The sequence below is a fragment of the Hippocampus guttulatus genome, chromosome 15 (genome assembly GCF_054856545.1).
Source record: "Hippocampus guttulatus isolate MCC_2025c chromosome 15, RoL_Hgut_1.0, whole genome shotgun sequence".
Taxonomy (NCBI): domain Eukaryota; kingdom Metazoa; phylum Chordata; class Actinopteri; order Syngnathiformes; family Syngnathidae; genus Hippocampus; species Hippocampus guttulatus.
Window position 1 is genome coordinate 8,226,465 of NC_141275.1, and position 18,821 is coordinate 8,245,285.

At 40.8% G+C, this 18,821-nt stretch overlaps 1 protein-coding gene across 4 annotated transcripts in view; it reads right to left on the reverse strand.

Moving 5' to 3' along the window:
- Positions 1-18,821, reverse strand: part of LOC147193659 (unconventional myosin-XVIIIa-like) — a 57,974-nt gene that overhangs the window by 29,353 nt on the left and 9,800 nt on the right. For 3 of the 4 annotated variants that reach the window (XM_086130998.1, XM_086130997.1, XM_086130996.1), the window contains exons 3-18: positions 15,332-15,388; positions 14,767-14,854; positions 14,558-14,664; positions 14,300-14,476; positions 12,882-13,092; positions 12,640-12,782; positions 12,456-12,556; positions 11,987-12,050; positions 11,389-11,533; positions 9,745-9,915; positions 8,899-8,989; positions 8,343-8,535; positions 4,589-4,675; positions 2,603-2,741; positions 633-792; positions 370-556 (exon numbers count right to left, since the gene is read on the reverse strand). In XM_086130998.1, coding sequence (XP_085987124.1) covers positions 370-556; positions 633-792; positions 2,603-2,741; positions 4,589-4,675; positions 8,343-8,535; positions 8,899-8,989; positions 9,745-9,915; positions 11,389-11,533; positions 11,987-12,050; positions 12,456-12,556; positions 12,640-12,782; positions 12,882-13,092; positions 14,300-14,476; positions 14,558-14,664; positions 14,767-14,854; positions 15,332-15,388 — 2,121 coding nt within the window. Of the gene's footprint in view, positions 1-369; positions 557-632; positions 793-2,602; positions 2,742-4,588; positions 4,676-8,342; positions 8,536-8,898; positions 8,990-9,744; positions 9,916-11,388; positions 11,534-11,986; positions 12,051-12,455; positions 12,557-12,639; positions 12,783-12,881; positions 13,093-14,299; positions 14,477-14,557; positions 14,665-14,766; positions 14,855-15,331; positions 15,389-17,352; positions 17,425-18,821 lie in introns of all 4 variants that reach the window. The other variant, XM_086130999.1, reaches the window with a different exon arrangement.

Consider the following 18,821-nt stretch of genomic DNA (forward strand, 5'->3'; position numbering starts at 1 on the left):
TGTTCAGTCATGTTTCAGTCAGGTTTTGGTCATTGTTATGTTATCTTCAGTCATGTGTTTTGTTTGATACTTTGGACTTTGTTTGTTTAGGATTTAGTTTTCTCTGTTTTAATACAATTCGTCAAGTACACCCTGCTCCTCTCTCCTGCCTGCTTTTTGGGGTCCTCCACCACCACGCTACGTGACATTTACCCTGTTTTGCTGATTGACTTACAGATTTTATTACATTATAATGAGGCACGTATGCCGTTTGTTTCAACTTTCCAAACCCAGAAACGTCTTCTTCCCATATCATGGGACGATCGATTCGCTGATTATTTTATCGTGCTGAAAACCAACAACATTTTCAATTTGGACTGCCACGCTCACCACTTGAAGCTTTATTTGGATGCACACAGACTTTTTCTTGATCGCGGCCACTCCGGAAGTGAATGTCTTCCTCAGGCTTGAGGCCCGTCGCAAAGACAGCTGGGAAACACCCTCAAGACCTGCGATGGAACCTGACAGAACGGTGGCCCCGCCTGCTCGGCTCATGAACAAAGAGCTGATGATCTTCCTGCGAGACACGTATTGCATCAGCCCAATGTTTTTTTTCTTGATAAACTGCATGACAAAAGATGGCTGATGCTTACTTCTGGGAGTCCTGCAGGAGGCTCGTAGCGTTGATTGAGGCAGGATTTTGCTTGGCGTAGTTCAGCCACCCACGGGCATCGTACTCTACCCAGTCAGTTCCGTGACTGTGGCCCAGCAGGAAGTGATTATCTTTCTCACTTTTCAGAAGGAAAGTGTGACCTGATATTGATGTAAGAAGCCTGTGTAAGATTTCATTGTTCCATTGTACTGCGCACAAAGAGAGGTGATAAAAATAAACAGCCTCCCGTGGGAAAATGCGTCTTCAGCCTGTCTGCAGGTTGTGTCAATGCAAGCAGAATGTGCTAATTAATCTGGTCTGAATAAAGTTACTGTGTATACAATTACTGATACAGCAATTAAAAAAAGTTTTTTGTTTAAATCTCATGAAGTTGGGGCGCTGTGAGCCGAACTGATGGGAGTTTTTTTTTTTGTCAAAATCCATCAAATTGCCAACTAAATAATACCGCAATGAGACTCAATGGTTGCATGTCAAAGAGCTTTGGCTGATGAAGTCATCTTGAAATCTGCCTTTATAAAAAGGCCTTAAATGAGATGCTTTCACACGGTGTGTTTGACGGTGAAAGAAAGAAGAAAAAAAAAATCACACTTCACGCCTTCAGTTCTTTGAGTGCTCCTGGGAGAGCACTCTGCATGGGCTGTAACCATGGCAACTACGGTCGAACAACAATAACGCAGCAAGGACTTTTGTGGCCGGTCAATCCGTTTGATGGAATTTTGTGTTAGCTATTAATGCTGGGATCATGCTGTCGGTTACATTTTATGACATGGAAGGCAAGAACATTCTGGACACAACGGACAATTAGACAATGCTCCGGAGAAAAGAAATTTCATCTTGGATTGGCACCAAAAAAAATTCTGCCTTTCCTCTTTTCTATTTAACTGAATGTAGATTGTTGCGACGGTCATGAATAAGGGTCTAGAAACCCACTGGCTTATATTCGGATGACCTTATCTAACGTGAGAATTATTTTTCAGGATGACATGTTGAAATTGTACACCACTTAAGCCATGGTAATAATATTAAAACAAATTTATGACCGTTGACATCAAAGATGAGCGTTATCATTCATTTGTTGGTTTATTAGCAGGATTACGCAAAAAACTGCAAAAGGGACTTCTGTGAAATTTTGCAACCTCCTAATTTTAGTGGCAATCCATGTACAGCTGCAGATAAAATCCATCCATCCAGTCTCCGATTGCGTATTCTCACTTGGTCACATTGAATTTTTTGCCATTAAAGTTCACCTAAATACAGGATGCTGCTTTCAGCAGATGGAGTTGTACATCCAGAGATAAAATTAAACAGTGGCGCGGCAGGTAATGGTTTCTCATCAAATAAGTCAGAGTCACGTGGTGGGTGTTTTATCCTTGCTGGAAGTGCGTTATACGCCTCTTCTGAGTGCTAGTTGTAATTTAGAAGCTTCGATAGAGGCTACTTGTAGCGATTGTATAATAAACAGCAATTGTATTTCATTTATTTACTCCGCTTAATTATTTCGGCAAAGGCACAGATTTAGACAGATTTGTGAACAATGGGAGCAAATCAAATTGATGCCTTATAGGCAACAAAAGCTACAAACATGTTTTGCTTATCTAACTTGTCTTGCTCTTACCGACCAAACAGAGGCCGAAAAGATTGCGGGCCAATCTCTGGGGGGAATATGAAGTTTGATTGGTTCAAGAAAGAATTCCGTTGTCAATTTAGTTTAAGTTACATCGGTCGGCGCTACTGATTCTGAAAGTCGTCGGCAGATGGGATTGACATAGATTTCTGGAAGGGAATCGCAACAAAATAAAAAGAGTAAACTGTTTAGAATAATTTCACGGAGCTCAACACTGATTGCACATCACTTGTTTGTTCCGGTGTACCCAATATTTTGACAGGTGAGGATTTTTATTGATGCCATATACAGTGGAAAGCTCTCAATGTGATGGGTGCTCGACTCACCTTTGATCTCGCCTTCAGCGGGGCCGTAGTAACTAAAAAGGCGAGCCAGCAGGCTTTCCTCTGATGCCCCAGGCTGCAAAACCTCCTCCTCCATCAGCCACAAAAGCCCACGGGCCTCATCTGTTCGGCCGCTGCGCACCTGTTCAATTGGACGGCACACACACAAACAAAATCCCGACTGCAAAACTTTTTTTTTTTTCCCCAGAATGATAAATCAATTCATAAGCTCAGATTCCCAGATGACAGTACAAAAAAGGAAGAGTGGTAAATAGGCGGAATAGTTTAGCTTGACTTTTTAAATTCGCTTTAATGCAAGATGTTCTCTCAAAGTGTCATGTTTTAAGAATGCGGCTGACATTGGAAATTAAAATTTTAAAAAAGTTCTCCTGTGCCCCATCCTGCTGTGTTGATAACAACATAATCCGTGAAGTTATTATTTTTTTACTTGAAATAGAAAGACAGACCTTTATAAATTGAATAAAAAAGGAACAGAATGGATTCGTGACTTTCACATCCAAGGCTTTTTCAAGATGATCCACAATCCATTTTCTATACCACTTGACTTTATTGGGGTTGCGGGTGAGTTGACTTTGGGTATACCCTGAACTGATCGTATACAGACAACAACCATTCACAACCGTAAATTCACGCCTATGCACAATTTTGAGTCTTCAATTAAGCTAATGTGCATGCTATTTTTGGAATGTGGGAGGAGATCGACATACCCGGAGAACACACAAGCACAGGAAGAATATGCAAACTCCACACAGGAAGGCCAGAGCTGAGATTCAAACTCCAAACCATAGGACAGACATCCGAGCAACTCATACAATCTGCCCCCGTATTATGATACCAAACTAATATTTATTTTCTTTTTGCACTTTCTAGCTAAAGACTCCCACCAAGGTCATTCATGCGGAAGTGAATTCAAGAACCAATTGTGCTTTTGTTCCACTGCTCGGTCCAAAAATTGATAAAATGTTAATGTTGCAGTCGAAAAACATCTTCTTTTTTGTGCAACTCTGCAACGCTATCTAATTGGCCGGCCTTGTGTCACAACGCATATTTCCACCCGATTTCTTCTAAATTGGACCAGCAGTTGTTGCTGACAATCAGACAGATAAACAAAGCAACAGGCGCAGCAGAAAACAAAAAAACAGCTGCTTTAGTCACTTCTGTTGTATGGATGAAAATGAGCTGCGGGGATAATGATCTCCACGCTGCAGTAATGTCTCTGCAACCCGAATGCTTCCTGGAAAGAAACCCGACCCACCAAACCAAAATCGGTTTCAGCGCCTATCAGAAAGTGACATTCTTATCAGCAGTGCGTGCTACACTGACTGCAACACAAAGTATCAGTCTGGAGGAGACAGCTGACAACTTTGTGGCTTTCAGTGAACGGTGATAAAAAATATATATAAAAAACGGACCCCCCCCCCCCCCCACACCCTTGAATCATAAAAAACATCTTTGATCAACAAAGCATCATGTGAACTCCAAACAGGAATGGAGGAATTGTTGCTGTTTTTCCCCAAGGTGATGATCAATGGTCCATTGCCTCTGATCACAATCCCATTAGAGTGTGGATGAATTAAAGAGCAAAAACACTCAAATCAAAATTCACTCCAATAACGCCAACATGATCTATGACTCTCTAAATTCTCACAATTTCTGTTTCCATGGTGCAGATCATAAGCAGCAAAGGCCAAACATTGATTCTTCTTCGTCTTTTGAAGTCCATGTTCTGACCCTTTTTTTTTCTTTCTCTCTCTCTCTCTCTGCTCGTACCTTCCCTTTTCTTTAAACCCTCTGCCAAACAACTCATTTCAGTATATGAAGGCCTCATAAAGAAAACTTATGATGCCCCGAGATGATATTTGTTTCTATATGAAAGCACCACCGATGGAATCCCAGGTGATCGAGTCCCACTGGTGTTTATGAGAAAGCCTGAATAGGTGAGCAGATTTGTCTCAGAAATAAACTTACAAGTGCTTGGCTCGATGCTTGGTCCACCACCGCCACAGAAAAAGATGTGTCAGGTTCCGTGTCATCGAGGGCAATCTCAATGTTCTCCTGGTGGAAGAGACACATGCTAAATGTCAAGGAAATTACCTTTTTGTTTGGACAATATCAGACGTATTTCGCCCTGTATCCAAAATGCCACAATAAATAAAGAACAATAAAAAATAAATAAAATTGAAATCCCACACAAATGACAGCATTAACATTCAAGAATTACATGTGAAGATGGCGGCCAGCTCACCTTTGATCTATTCTCTCGGATTGTGTTCGGTATGTGTCATATTCGCGTTGTACTTGAAGCGCATCACCTTATTGTTAATTAACCATGACAATTCCAGTGTAATAACGCAAAGAAATGTATTTTGCCAATTACCTGCTACTGCATATTCGAGTCAAAAACCATTTTGTTGTGATTTTGCAGTGACATCGACACGAGACAAATGAATGAGTTTCGAAGCAGATCAGCAAAGGTATTGGCTTGGCGTTGGCGTTTCTAAAGGCTGCTCTCAAGATTAATGGGATCCTCATGGGATGATGCTTTTATGCTAGCCAGGTACGCAATTACAAGTCACTTGTGTATCACGTTTTCTCACAGCGAACCACTGGACAAGAGCTTACCACGGCGAATATGTACTGTTAGTGGGTATTAGAAGGACCATAAGGCTTATAATTATAAGGACTTCTGGTTGTTCAGTTAAAAACAAATTGTCTGGGCCTTTAATTCAAATTTTAGAAAAAGGCTGATGGCAATTAAAATGTAATTAAGATGTGAAGAAGCAAACTCATACGGAATGTGATGTTCTCTCTGATATCAATTATGCTTAATTTAATTGCATTCTCTGGTACCAGAGTTAGAATGGATGAAGCTTGTTACTGCTATTGTTACAGCTTCAGTTCCACAGGAAATCCGTGGTGAATTATTCGCATTCGCCGGCATCGAAGAGAACACTCTCTCGCGACGGGTAAAAAAAAAAAGTCATCCAATTCCGCAGGAATGCTTGGAGCCATAGCCTCCACGTGACCCCAGATCTCCAAATGAATATTGTGTGTCACTTTCTTAATGGATGTCAAATTAGAAATTCTAAATGAAAGAGGACTGGTCAAGATACGCTGTCGGAAGCAGCAATCAAATTAATTACAAATTCCAACTTCCTTGTATTTTCTTATCTATTCCTCCTGAAAATTATATTGCCCTTTTCAAATGTCCCAGGTGGCTACTTGCTGTTTCCGTTGAACAAAAATCTCTTTGAAATTTTGTGATTTTATTATATTTGTAGTTTTGTGGTCTTATCATATCCCAAATGGTGTCACCATTTGCTACGCAATGTCTGTACGTATTTTCTAAAATGTCTTCTGTACATAAAGAAAGGAAAAATGTTAAGGATGCAATTTCTGTAGCAGATGCTAACATTTCAAGGATCATGTGGAGGCAAGTAATGATAAATTACCTTGTCGAGAGCAACAACCAAAAAAAACCAAAAAAAACAGACACACAAGCAGCTTACAGGCTGTGTCCTGGAAATGTGGAGGGAAAACTGTTTGCGGGGCTAATAGTGCGCACATGACAGATGCCAGTGTTCAAGTTGACTGTGTGTGTGATGTAGCTTAAATGATTTTCTTTTCTACTGTGGAGATGCAATATGCAGCCGGGAAGACAAAGACAATTCGACCGGCTGCGGTATGCGACAGCTTTTAATTCTTGAAGCACAAAGTCCATTGTGTGCTTGCATCACTTTTTCAAACTGCCTGTCATTGCAATTATTGATACAGAGAGGGGTTCAAAAGGAGTTTGACCCAGTTTTTCTGCAACGGCGTCACGGCACCTTATAGTCTGCAATGCACCGACAAAGAGGAATTATGCTACACACAGACATATGCGGTTTTTCATTTTGCTCCACTTCTTTGTCACCCAGGCGGGAGTTGAGGGTGGTGAAATGAATGGAAAATCCCAGCTGCCATGTTCAAATCATCGTCAGTGATTTGTGGTTTCGTGTGCTGTCCCGTTTGTAAGATTCGGCTGATAAAAACAATTTGCCTTGAAACAAAATGTCTTTCTTTTTTTAATATTGAGAGGTATTCATTTAACCGTACTACAATTGTTGCAGTTAGCAGGGGTGTGTCGTATTATTTAAGTTGTCTATATGAGAGGGTCAAAATACTAAAAACACATCTTTGGTATCATCGACACTATTTTCGAATGAAACGTCACAATGTGAATGCTGAGAGTATAAAATTGATTTCGGACAATATCCTTAGCTGATATGTCAAAGTATTAGAACAGAGGATCTCAAATTCAAATGTCAAAGCTAAATTCTCATCAACATGAAAGGTCAAGGAAAGTTGGTCGTGACAGATGTTTTCAATAGACCTGCCGGTACAATAGTTGGTGGTGCATCCAAAATACGCTTTTATTCTGCTAGAAAAGCCAACTGGATGTGCTATCATTTTACAACAATAACCACAAAATGGGGGAAACAAAATGAAATTCATTGTTACACTGCTTATTATGAGGAAAAAAAACCCCCGAACGACTTTGCTTTACTTGACCACAGGGACATTGCTTAGTAATTTCTGAAACCGTATTTTTCTAAATCCTTCAACCGAAGGTGGTGTTTTTTCTTCAGTAATAGCAATTGCTATCTTCCTCTCTATAAACACAGTATCATCCAATTTTTCTTTTCAAAAGCATGCCCAGCGGACTTTTGTCGACCATGGTGCAGTCACGAATCGTTTGCTGTTGTTGTTGAGTGACAATGGTGTGACGTTCATGGTTACAAACATATTTTGCAATAGAGATGGCCCTCTTCTTCTTTCAGTTTTTTTGTACTGATTATCTTTCTCTGAAGCTCCTTTTTGGCCCATTCACTGCTCTTCTCTTGTGGGTAAAGTCACAGTGGTGTGTTCTTTCGGTATTGTGCTCCGGTGCGATTATCTTGCGGAAATGGTACTGTAGAAAATCACCAAAACGAATCCTCTAAGTAAGTGACAATTCCCCCCAAAAATTGTCACCGGGAGAGTTTTCTGGGTGTATTGGTAGAGTTGGGCAAACCTGCTAATTTTGAGCTAGCGCATGTTGGCCTCATCATTAGATTCATTGGGAACTGATCAAACCCAGAAGATTACGCTTTGGTGAAAAAAAGCTTTTCATGTATTTTTCAATTAGGAATCAGTTGTTTCGGACTTTGTTTAGGCTCCTCTGAGTGCTATCCCAGTAATTGTTTTGAATGCAGAATTGGTGATACACTTTTGTTTCATTTCATTTGATGTGTACCAGGCAGTGAAAGGATTAAATCTTTTAATGACACTTCACCCGAGGCAAGCGACAAACATGGCAAAGTACTTTGAATAATGCAAAGAGGGCCAGCAAAAAAATTAAAAATAAAAAGTTACTCTATGGTAAGGGATCTTAAGGGATCTTAAGGAATGTTACTCTGAGTAACACTATTGTGTTGTGCTGCCGGTGGGCGTGTCTCCCCAAGGCTTGTGTTGCGAATGTTTACACTTTGATCTCTGCAGAAGAGGTGAAGCCTAGCATCGCTAACGAGGAGGTCTAACACACGAACCACTTTGGCTCGTCACATCTCGCGACAGGTGGGGCAGATAGATAATGTGACGTGTGAAAGCTCGCCTCACTGGGGTTGATGTATCATGTGAGAGAACGAGCAGGCGAAGGATGGAGAAGATGAAGGCTGAGCGTATAGCCTTCACATACTCCCACCTCCTTGTATCGCTCCAGCTCCTGAACGAAGGTGCGCTGGTAGAAGAGTGTCTGCAAACGTTCTTGGGTGTAGTTATGGCATAGGTCGTCAAACGTTGCGCCGCGGTCGTGCTTTACCAGCCTGGGGTTTTGAAAACCCGGTGTGTCCATAATGAGAAGAGAGCACAAGGGAAGCTGGCCGGATTTCAAGGCCCTGAAGCAAGAAGAGAAAACAATACTTTACACAATGATTTATTGATAACATTCACCGAAACCACCCTAAGCTTTAACCTTAGCGCTTTTCACTCCATCCCAGCCCTTCCCAAACTTCGTGTTGATTCTTTTTTTTTTTTTTAACTAAAACCGAATCTTAGCTAAAGTCTGCATTTTAAATGCAGTGATGAAAAAAAAATCCGAACCCTGGTTCTATCCTCTCTTCAAAACGTTGCTGTTTTAAATAGAATAAGCACAAATGATATGCAAGCCATTTGCATTGCATAACAGAACAGTCAAAGGCATCACATTATTTATTTTTTTTATATGATACCCACTTCAAAACCAGAGAAGGAATACTAACCGGTTTATTAAACAAATGAGGATAGTGAAGAGTTCAGAGTACAGCCCAGTGGCCATGGCCTCTAAACAGTCCATGGCTGAAGTCTTTGATCCTGGTGTGAACAGCAGTCACATGCGCATCCAAATCACACAATAAAACAGAAAAAACAACAACATAATGAGTTGAATTATAAGAAATAAAACATTTTACCCAGTAAATGCGGGAAACATTTGCACGAAAATGGTCACATAATGGCATGTTGACTATATGGCGCTCAGTGGCAAGAAGAAGAAATTGTTGCTGAAACTATCTCAGTGAAACTGTCATTTAGGCTTCGGGTCTTGAATTCGACGAGTCAGAGTGTGCGTTTATGCCGGTGCAAAATAGCAATCACCAACTGTTAAGTTACCCTAACTGACTCCACTGTCTCATAAAATGGTGAGTTTCATGGCACCCAAGGGATATTTTCAAGAGTGCTAATGCATCCAAGACTGGAAGGTCATGCTGAAGGGGGGGGGGGTTGTTACAGAAAGGTGAAACTGAGGTCAATTCTGTCCTGCGCTGTCTTCAAGTGTCCTTCCAAGTGTTCCACTTCCACGGTGGTCAGAGAATGTGAATAAAATCAATGCGTGACAATTATGATTTCAAGGACAATGAATGACAAGAGGATCCAAAATTGCTTGTCCTCACGTAAGAGTGTGTACTTATCCGTCAATGCCCATTGTTAAGCTGCGGTTTTCATTACTAAGATAAGATTTTCTCGCTCCTAAGCATGCCTTTTCCCTCAGGTGAAGAGGGAGAAAAAGCTTGTGGTTGTGTTGCAGGGGAAAGAATGTTGGCGAGAAAGTGGATGCATGGCGGGTGTACCTGCATCCGATGTGCAATTTTCATCCAAAGTTTGGCGGATGCTGCCGGCTCTGGGCAGGGCGCCCTTGGCCTGGTGCTTGAAGATGGAGGAGGAGAGCTCCTCCAGGGTACAGCCCAGCAGGTATGCTGCCTTTTGGGCCCACTCGTGACGTGCAAATTGTTTCCTGCCAGCTGAGAAGCATGCATGAAGACCTTCATTAGCCCTTCTGCCAGCCACACGTTTGCACATGGCTGGTCTTGTATTTGCTAGTAATTCTGTCTCTGACACTCTGGATAATGTCACTGGCAGAAGGAGGCCGAAATCACAAAAGAGCGCATGCAATAAACTGTACTGAAAGCATGTATTGGCCGTGAATACAAAAACATACGTGTTAAATGTAAACATGTCAGCTGTCGTCTTCAGCCCACTATTCTTCCACTTACAGCTTTACATAATGTTTGCCCTTGACTAAAGGTGGCATTTGCACATAAAAAGAAAACATTGCAACAATAACAATTTTTACTTTAACCCCAAGACTAGAGAAGTGCTGCTTATGTTTGCGCAAACATCCGTTTTAATGGCCCGTGAATTTATCTTCTAAGGCTTAAGGGAGGCACTGGGAGAATTCACACAGCGAGAGAAGTAGTCGTGGCGCTAGTAGATTTTATCCAGCCGACAGATTCCCTGCAGGGTCAGTCATAAGCAGGAGGGTTGCACAGACATGAAAAGACATCACATATCTGTAAATCCTAAATATTCCATATTTGTTTTAATTCAGTGATTTCTACTCCAATTACTTTCATTCTGGTTAACTATCAAGGTGAGAACATTTTATTTGGCATCATAATTAAATATTGCTGAAAAAAAGGTAATCACATGAGCAGTAATAATCAGACATTAATTATCACGACTTTTACTTTAGAGATCATTGCTGCCCCCTTGTGCTTGACTGCCGCATTGCAAATGCATACAAACTACACAGTGTCATTACTCATTCATTATCGATAAAGTAGACATTTCCTTTCGGAATAAAGTCTGTCTGAATGAATTCACCTCATAAAAAACACAATTCTGTCAAAAAATATATTTTTATATTTTTATTTCCCTGTAAACTTTGACCAAACCCCACAACAATAACAACAACTTGAGGGCATCTACTGTTTACCTTGAGATTCCGTTTTACTCTCATAAAGCAAGAAAAACACAACTATCTTACCCAAGGTTTCACCATAAAGTATAGCTTCAAAAATAGAGATGAAACCTCAGGGTGAAACTGACTGCTTCTCCCAAGGTGCATTTGCATTACAAGACAAGACCCCAGTCAAGACTTCCTTTTTTTTTCCTAACGTGCATCAGCCTATCCAGATTTTTATGGCATGCACTAGTTCTTAATGTGATTCATTACGATTCATTGGAATGCATGTTTCTTTCTGGAAAATCAATACATTCCAAATTCCGGTCTAACTGTGCAATCCAGAGTACGAGACAGTTCAGCGATGAAAAATACATAATGCGTAGCACTAAATGAAAAAGTGAGGGCAATTATCTTCATAAAGGAATGGTATTGGATTTTACGCTCAAAATATGAGCAAGAAAGGCCTTTTTTTTCTTATCTGGTGCTGATTAGAATTGCCTTTTTTACTTTTGGATTTCAGGAAATGTACCTTTCGTTGCCCCTGCAGCTCCCAGGTGGTAGATGGCCCCCAGGACTAGCCAAAAAGCTCTTTGTTCATCACTAGTGACCCCCAGAACCTTCATGGCTGCTTGCAGCTTGGAAAACTGCTGGGATGCCCGTTGCTTTTCCTCAACCTGGTGGACACCGCAACACAATTTACCGAAAATAATTTTTGTTTTTTACAAGCGACCAGGTATGAAGGTTTGATTTCACATGCTGTGAGAATCTTTATTTGGTTGTTTCTGAAGTTACAAGATGGCAACGAATAAGTTCTAATGCTTCAAATGGGCAGCAGTAGCTCGTCTGTAAGTAACGTGGGCTTTTGAACCGTATGTTCATGATTCAACTCCCGCTGCGGACATTATATAACCTGCTGAATGTTGGAGAGATGCTAGTCTGCTTTCTGATTACTGTTCAGGCACACTTGAGAAAGGTAGAGTGGAAATTGAATTTCCCATTCACGGATTTTAATCAGTACAATAAATTAAATATGACTACTAATAGTTAAAAAAAATGCCTGCTACATGTAAAATAGCAGTTTGTTTCAGAACCAAAAAAAGAATAATGTTCTCCATTAAGTAGTCTACCTTTGTCTGAGGCATGATTCCAAACGCGTTATTTTCCGCAAAGTGGTTGAGGTGCAGCTCGGTTCTAATGAAAACAAAAAAAATACAAAATGACAAAGATGTTAGCTTTTTTCAAACCAATGTGATCCACTCATTTGATTCAACAGCATAATCTATCTAATAAGAGCTGTACTAAAACCCTGTATTTGCAAAGATGAATCATGAAGTGGAATAAATGAAGAAGAAAAAGAAGAAAAGAAAAATAATATTCATGTGGCCTGATAAGGTAAAAGTTGTGTTCGAAATGGCGGAAGCGTCAACAGCTTCCAGTAGGCGCACAGCTCTTGCGATAGATCTTATAAATTGTGCAGGTGTACCTAATGTTGTGTTTGGTGAGTGTATATCAACATGATAGATAAGATGTTGTCTGGCTCTATGAAAGACTATGGGGCACTGTGCATCCAGTTGACCAGTCAGTAGTAATCCATACCTAAGGGAGCTGTCGACTCCGGCCATTAGGTAGTAAAACACGTGAAAAGTGGACTCGCCCTCGGGTCTTCGTGTCACTCTCATCTTTTCCAGGAGCATTGTCTGCAAGGCCGCAGCGCAAATAACGAGACACGGGAGGGGGAAACAGTACTGATGCAAAATGGATACATAAATAAAAGAAATACCTGGATTGAGGCTGAGGTCACCAGGCCTGACTGGTCAAAATCCAACGAAACAACATGGGAGAAACGGCTGGCATTTCCATTCATGCAGCTTGATGCATTCCCAAATGCCTCTAAAACTGTGTACACCGCCTGCCACTTCTCCGCTGCAGACAAATCAGAACGTCGTAAATACCCGGGAAAAAAAATGGTGACATTCCTTTATTTTATTTTATTTTTTACAGGCTTGAACCTTTCCAACCTACTGGAGAATGTTTTGTTGGTGCTGCCAGCAATAGTGACCAAGTATTGAATGATGTGTTGACAGTTTGTAGTCTTGCCACTGCCACTCTTGCCCAGTAAGACTATGGACTGATCCTGGCGAGTGGTCAAGAGCTTCCGATAGGCAGACTGAGCCAAGCTGTAAATATGGGGGGCTGTGTCCTCCCTTCTACAGCCTTTAAACATTTGCATCACCTGTAAGAACAAAGACAAACGGAAATAGAAGTGAAGAGTGACACGTTGGCAACCATTTCCGTGCGTGCTATTCTATTAGATTCACCGTGTAGACAAAGGTATTGAGCTGTGACATAAAGAATCCCACTTAATCATTACCGTATTTTTCGGATTATAAATCGCAGTTTTTTTCATAGTTTGGCCAGAGGTGCGATTTATACTCTGGTGCGATTTATGTGTGAAATTATTAACACATTATATCATTTCACATGTTATTTTCACACTGAAACCGCAAGAGGGCGCTCTAGGCCTGTGTTGATAAGTCGACAATGAGTGACGTAAGCGATGTAGAATAGGAAGCACCACATCTTCTACCTCCAGAGTTGGCAGACTTGTTTCAAACAGACACCGAGGATGAAGATTTCATTGGATTTCGTGATTTGGAGAGACACTGATGGTTTGGTGAACTTGTTAGCATGTTCTTTATTGCAATAGTTATCTGAATAAGTCTTAATATGAACATACCAAGCACGTTCGTTGTTTATGAGTCATGTAACGTTAGCTTGTAACATACTTATTCAGCCTGTTGTTCTCTACTTTTATTTTTATTTGCCTTTCAAGATGACATGTCTGTTCTTAGGATTGGATTTTATCCCATAAATTTCCCCCCAAAATGCGACTTATACTCCAGTGCGACTTATAGTCCGGAAAATACGGTACATTCAATCCCATTCTCAAAGGTTTAACTCGAGGTCTGTACCATGTAGTCTACCTTTACAAATATTTGCCAAAAGAATGGGTCCTTGCAAAGAGCTCACTGAATTTGGCATGTTCTGAAATTCTCGTCGAGACATTTCATAGTTTGATGTGAGGGGTATTAGCACAAAGGGGAAAATCGTGCATACAAGCCACCAAACAATCTGACGAATGAATAACTATGGAATTCCAAACCTGGTCTGGCATTAAATCAGCCCCAAAACTAGAGCCTGACAAACTGTAACTGTTGAATGTAATCCTTTTATAATACCATTTCCTGTAGCATTATTACAGGTATGTCAATGTCCTAATACATCCGTCGATCATCAATCATCCACCTATCAGGCTGTATCATTTGCATGGTAATAACGACAAAGAACACAGCAGAAATTGATTTATCTTTGACACTTTAACGTTCGGAAATTCTAATATAGAAGAGGGTTATGTCCCATGAATGCTAGCTGCAGCTCACCTTCTCCGAGTACATGGAAGGAGCGCTAATGGGGTTAATGACCACCATGTTGGGCCCAGCATGGGTGTGCACCAGGTTACCGCCGTAACGCTGCCGCAGGGAATGCATCACACTGGACTCGTTCAAGTACTGAAGAGAGGCCAGGTCCTCCGCTCGCTCAAACAACGGTGGGTTTGCCTGACGTTGAAAGTCATGAGAAGTTTCACCCGCCGTCGTTTTTGACTGATGTGCTTCAGAGGTGATGAAATGATTTAGTACCTTCTCGACATCATCTTCATCTACGTCTAATAAAGATCCATCACTGTCCAGGCGTATTTTCACCTTCCCCTCGGGCAGACTCCCCGCTTCTGTCTTCAGCAGAGTTGCTGCATAACCAGAGCATTAATTCCTCTTGTAATGAAAAATATATGGACCCTGGTAGCTGTATACATGAAATGAAATGCTAAGAAAAGCGAACCTTTACTCACCCAAAGAAAAACCATCCTTGTGGACAAGCCACACTTTTTCAGTGTTGTACCAGGCTCTCTCAGATTCGATGTTTGTTTCATTCTTCGCCTGATTAAAAAGGCGACAAATCAAGATTGAAGAGAACTGATACAAATAACATTAAACGGTCACAGCCATGACTGCTTCGTTAAAAATTATTGAACTGAAAAGGATCCTTGATGGAAATGTCCAAATGCACTCAGCACAGCAGTTGGTAGTGGGAGTTGTTTTTTTTTTAATCATCTTGTCTTTTGTATACAACCCTCCTTGACGGAAACCTCTTTCACAGCGCTTTCCAGGGCAAAGAAAAAGGCCTTGAACTCAATGAGAGTCCATGAAACATATTCATTAAAAGATGTCTCAGATTAAAAAAAAAAAAGTGCTCACAGTTTACAAAAGATTGGAGAAGATCTAAAGAGGGAAAACAGTAGATATCATCAAAATTCCTTGCTGGTGCACAGGAGGGTATGTGTTTTTATAAACGGGATACTGCTTCCGGTAATGATGATTAAATACGAAACTAGAAAAAAAACACAATTGTCTAACCTTTGCTGCTAAGTGTGATGCTTGTAGAATGGCCACGGGGTCCTCAGAAAGCTTTGGCTGGAGAAGGGGAAAAAAGTCAATTCAGAAGTCATTAACAGTCATTTCCGAACAGAGCAACACATGACGCAATTGTTTTTTTTCATGCAGGAACACCGAAAAATATTTTTCATTGACCATATATGGAAGGATGAGAGGAATTCAAAAGTAGATCTCCCAGTACTTTGTCACAGCAAACATCTTTAGTCATGATTAGTAAGCCAAATGCGGTGCGCTCAATCTATCAGAAAAATGATACCACTTCAGGACAACGAAGTGCCGTTACAAAATCGTGTGAGCTCGAAAACACTCGAGGCTGACAAATGAGATTCCATCTAACCCGGGATTGCAAGAATGGTCACACGTAGCCCGTCTTTCACTGCGGCCCACAAATGCATTTGCATTTCACAAGTCCTATAATATTGCTGCTGTTAATAATGTATTGCTTTGCATTAATGTACTATATCTTAGTAGATAATTGTTTAAGTGATTGTTAGAAGTAATTATAGATTGAAGTCGAATTAAAACATATCATGTACTGTACACGATTTTATGCATTTAACATGTTTTAATTATTGTACTAAATAAACACATTTGGTTGGTTACTCATCAACAAACCTATTATGAAAAAAGATGAGAATGCCTTAATTTTAAATAAACTATTGCACATACATGTATATTACTTTTTTTTTTAACCTCATCTACGAATCAACACAACTTTTAACGCAATGATTGGCCCACTCCTGAGCTGATCCATTCAATACCTCCTTGGTTTCAAAACAGAAGAAGTCTTTCAAAGAAAAATGTGTTATTCACTCTGATGAGCACAGGAAATCACAAGATCAGTAAGAGGAAAGCCATAAGATATGTACGGCACATTTCAAATACTCATCAGAATATTCATCATCACAACCCGTCACGTCTTTTCAGACAAAAAAGTCATCCAATGACAGCCATGTTAGGATAAAGACAGCAGGTGGGTGCAGACAAAGCAGCGCATCAAAAATAATGAACCAAAGCCACAATCTCTGGCACAGAGTGGAGGTAGAACACAGAGCTTGCAGTCAGTCACACAGGTTGTACCTGAGAGGATTTGGGTCCTCTCGCACGCTAGCCATTCAAGCATCAAAGACGACGGCAGCATGTCGAGATCCAATGACCCGCGAGGGAAGCAGAGAGCAGAAATAACCAGACAATGTCATCATTGCATATCATACCAGTGGGCAAAGTTGAGCACCTCTGCTCCTTTTGAACTACAGCAAAGCAATAAAACAGACGCATTCAAAGGAAGACAAGAAATGCTCGACTGAATCAGTTCAATGCCTTTCCAGCGGCGCAGATATCGTACCGTAACATGTTCTGCTGTTTGCAGTATGTTGACTCAAGCATTATGTTCATTTGGGCGTTATTATGCCTGCTCGAGCTTCTCCAGCGACATACAACAACGGAGCCCTTTTGTGACAAGCTTCACAAACAGGGCACATTGGCTGCACAGATAATTGCATCCCCTGCCCTTAATTCCATGCTTTCAAATGTTCACATTTGTCTATTAGACATTGAAAATCATATCATTTGTAGATAAGATTTTAATATTTATTTGGAGTAAAATATCCCCTTATGAGGGATTACGGTACATTGTTATTTATAAAGATGCTGTTCACTTCTAAAATTGAACTGATGAGCAATAGTCTCCACAGTTACTTCTTCGTTAGCATCTCACAATTATCTACATGCGGCGTAATGTAAGGTATGCTTCCAAGCAACTTTTAGAAGTCATGTCCAGAATTTGAGAGCCGTGAAATGATTTCACATTGTCAGGGATCATCCCGCTAATTAAAAAGCTTGCTGTGAGTGGAAGGTCAGGGACAGCTCAGTGAGTAACATGAGCAGATGTGTCCCTCAAGCCGGGCTAGCGTACAGAGTAGCCCAGTGCGAGAAATGGCAAGGGCGGACGCATAAAACAAGCCGAGGAAGAGAGACCTTACATCATTGCTAGTGACGGTGAAGATCCTTTTCACACGCATGTAATCCTCCTCAGTAGGAGTGACCTGTGAGACCTGCAAATGCAGGGCCAGCAAGTCCATGCAAGAAAATGCATCCATGAATTTTTATTTTTTGGGAATGCAGAAAATGTAAAGATGAACACAAATCCAAACACACCTGTTCACTGGATGTGGAATGAGCCTGGTGGGATACAACAGGGGATGGTTTGCCATTGGGAGCCACAGTAGGACAAAGGAACTCCTTTACATAGCAGTTTAACACATCATGCACACAGACAGGAATAAATGATCAATGGATGGACAATGAATGATAGTTTTACATTCTGGTGTGTGCATGTGGTTAGCATGACAAACAGTCAAATGGTATGGGTTTGAATTTGATCTTGGACATTTTTGTACAGTGTTTGCATCTTCTCCCCAGCCTTATGTGGACATGAACGGTACTTTTAATCTGTTACATCGAACTACGCTCGACTTTCGACTATCTTTTTTTTAAATCTATTATGGCTTGCCCGTTCCAGACGCACGTTGACATCTTGAGAGCTGTCACTTGATTCTATTTTACCAGTGCAACGGAACTCCAGCTGGAGTTTGAATCCATTTGACCAATCAAACAGAGCCAGGCAGATGCAACGTTTTCAAAGTGATTTTTATAAGGGATGTTTTTGGACAACATCTGAATTTACACGTTCACATTTTATATTTTTGTCTACGTTACGTTCATGCGTTCAATAAAATATATACATATATATATATACCGTATTTTCCGCACTATCCTCCCCCTTATTACATGTTATGTCTTGTGACTTGTTGTAACTGTCATATGCTTATTTATGTGCTAGGGTCTTTTTTATCCTGGACTTAAATTATCCTCAGAAGAGGATAGTTCGAGCGTGGGGGTTTTTTCCCTCTCCCTACCAGCGTTTTCCTTTCTGAATTCTGACTGTAATTTCCCCATTGCGGGACAAATAAAGGGATATCTTATCTTAAAAGGAGCACCTAAAAGCCTTCCATTTTCTCAAGCTCACAGCGCACCTTAAAATCCGATGCGCCTTGTGTATGGTCATTGCAGTAATATTTCGACCCCAAAATGGCTCCTTGCAAGAGACATGCTTACAACGCAGATTTCAAACTTAAGCCGATCGGTTACGCAGTTGGACACAGAAATAGAGCAGCGGCAAGAGAGTTCAATGTTAACGGGTCAATGTTATAACTTGCTGTTAAGTGAACTGTTTCGCTGCTTCATTTAATGAGTTTTACTGACATCTGATCGTTCTGTTGGGATTTCCTTGAGCATAGCTCCATCTAGTGGATGCATTGTAGATTGCGTCTTATAATGCGGTGTGCCCAATGTATGAAAAAAAAAAGACAAAATACACCATTCATTGAAGGTGCAGCTCATAATCCAGTGCACCTTTTAGTGTGGAAAATACGGTAATCAGAAGTTACCC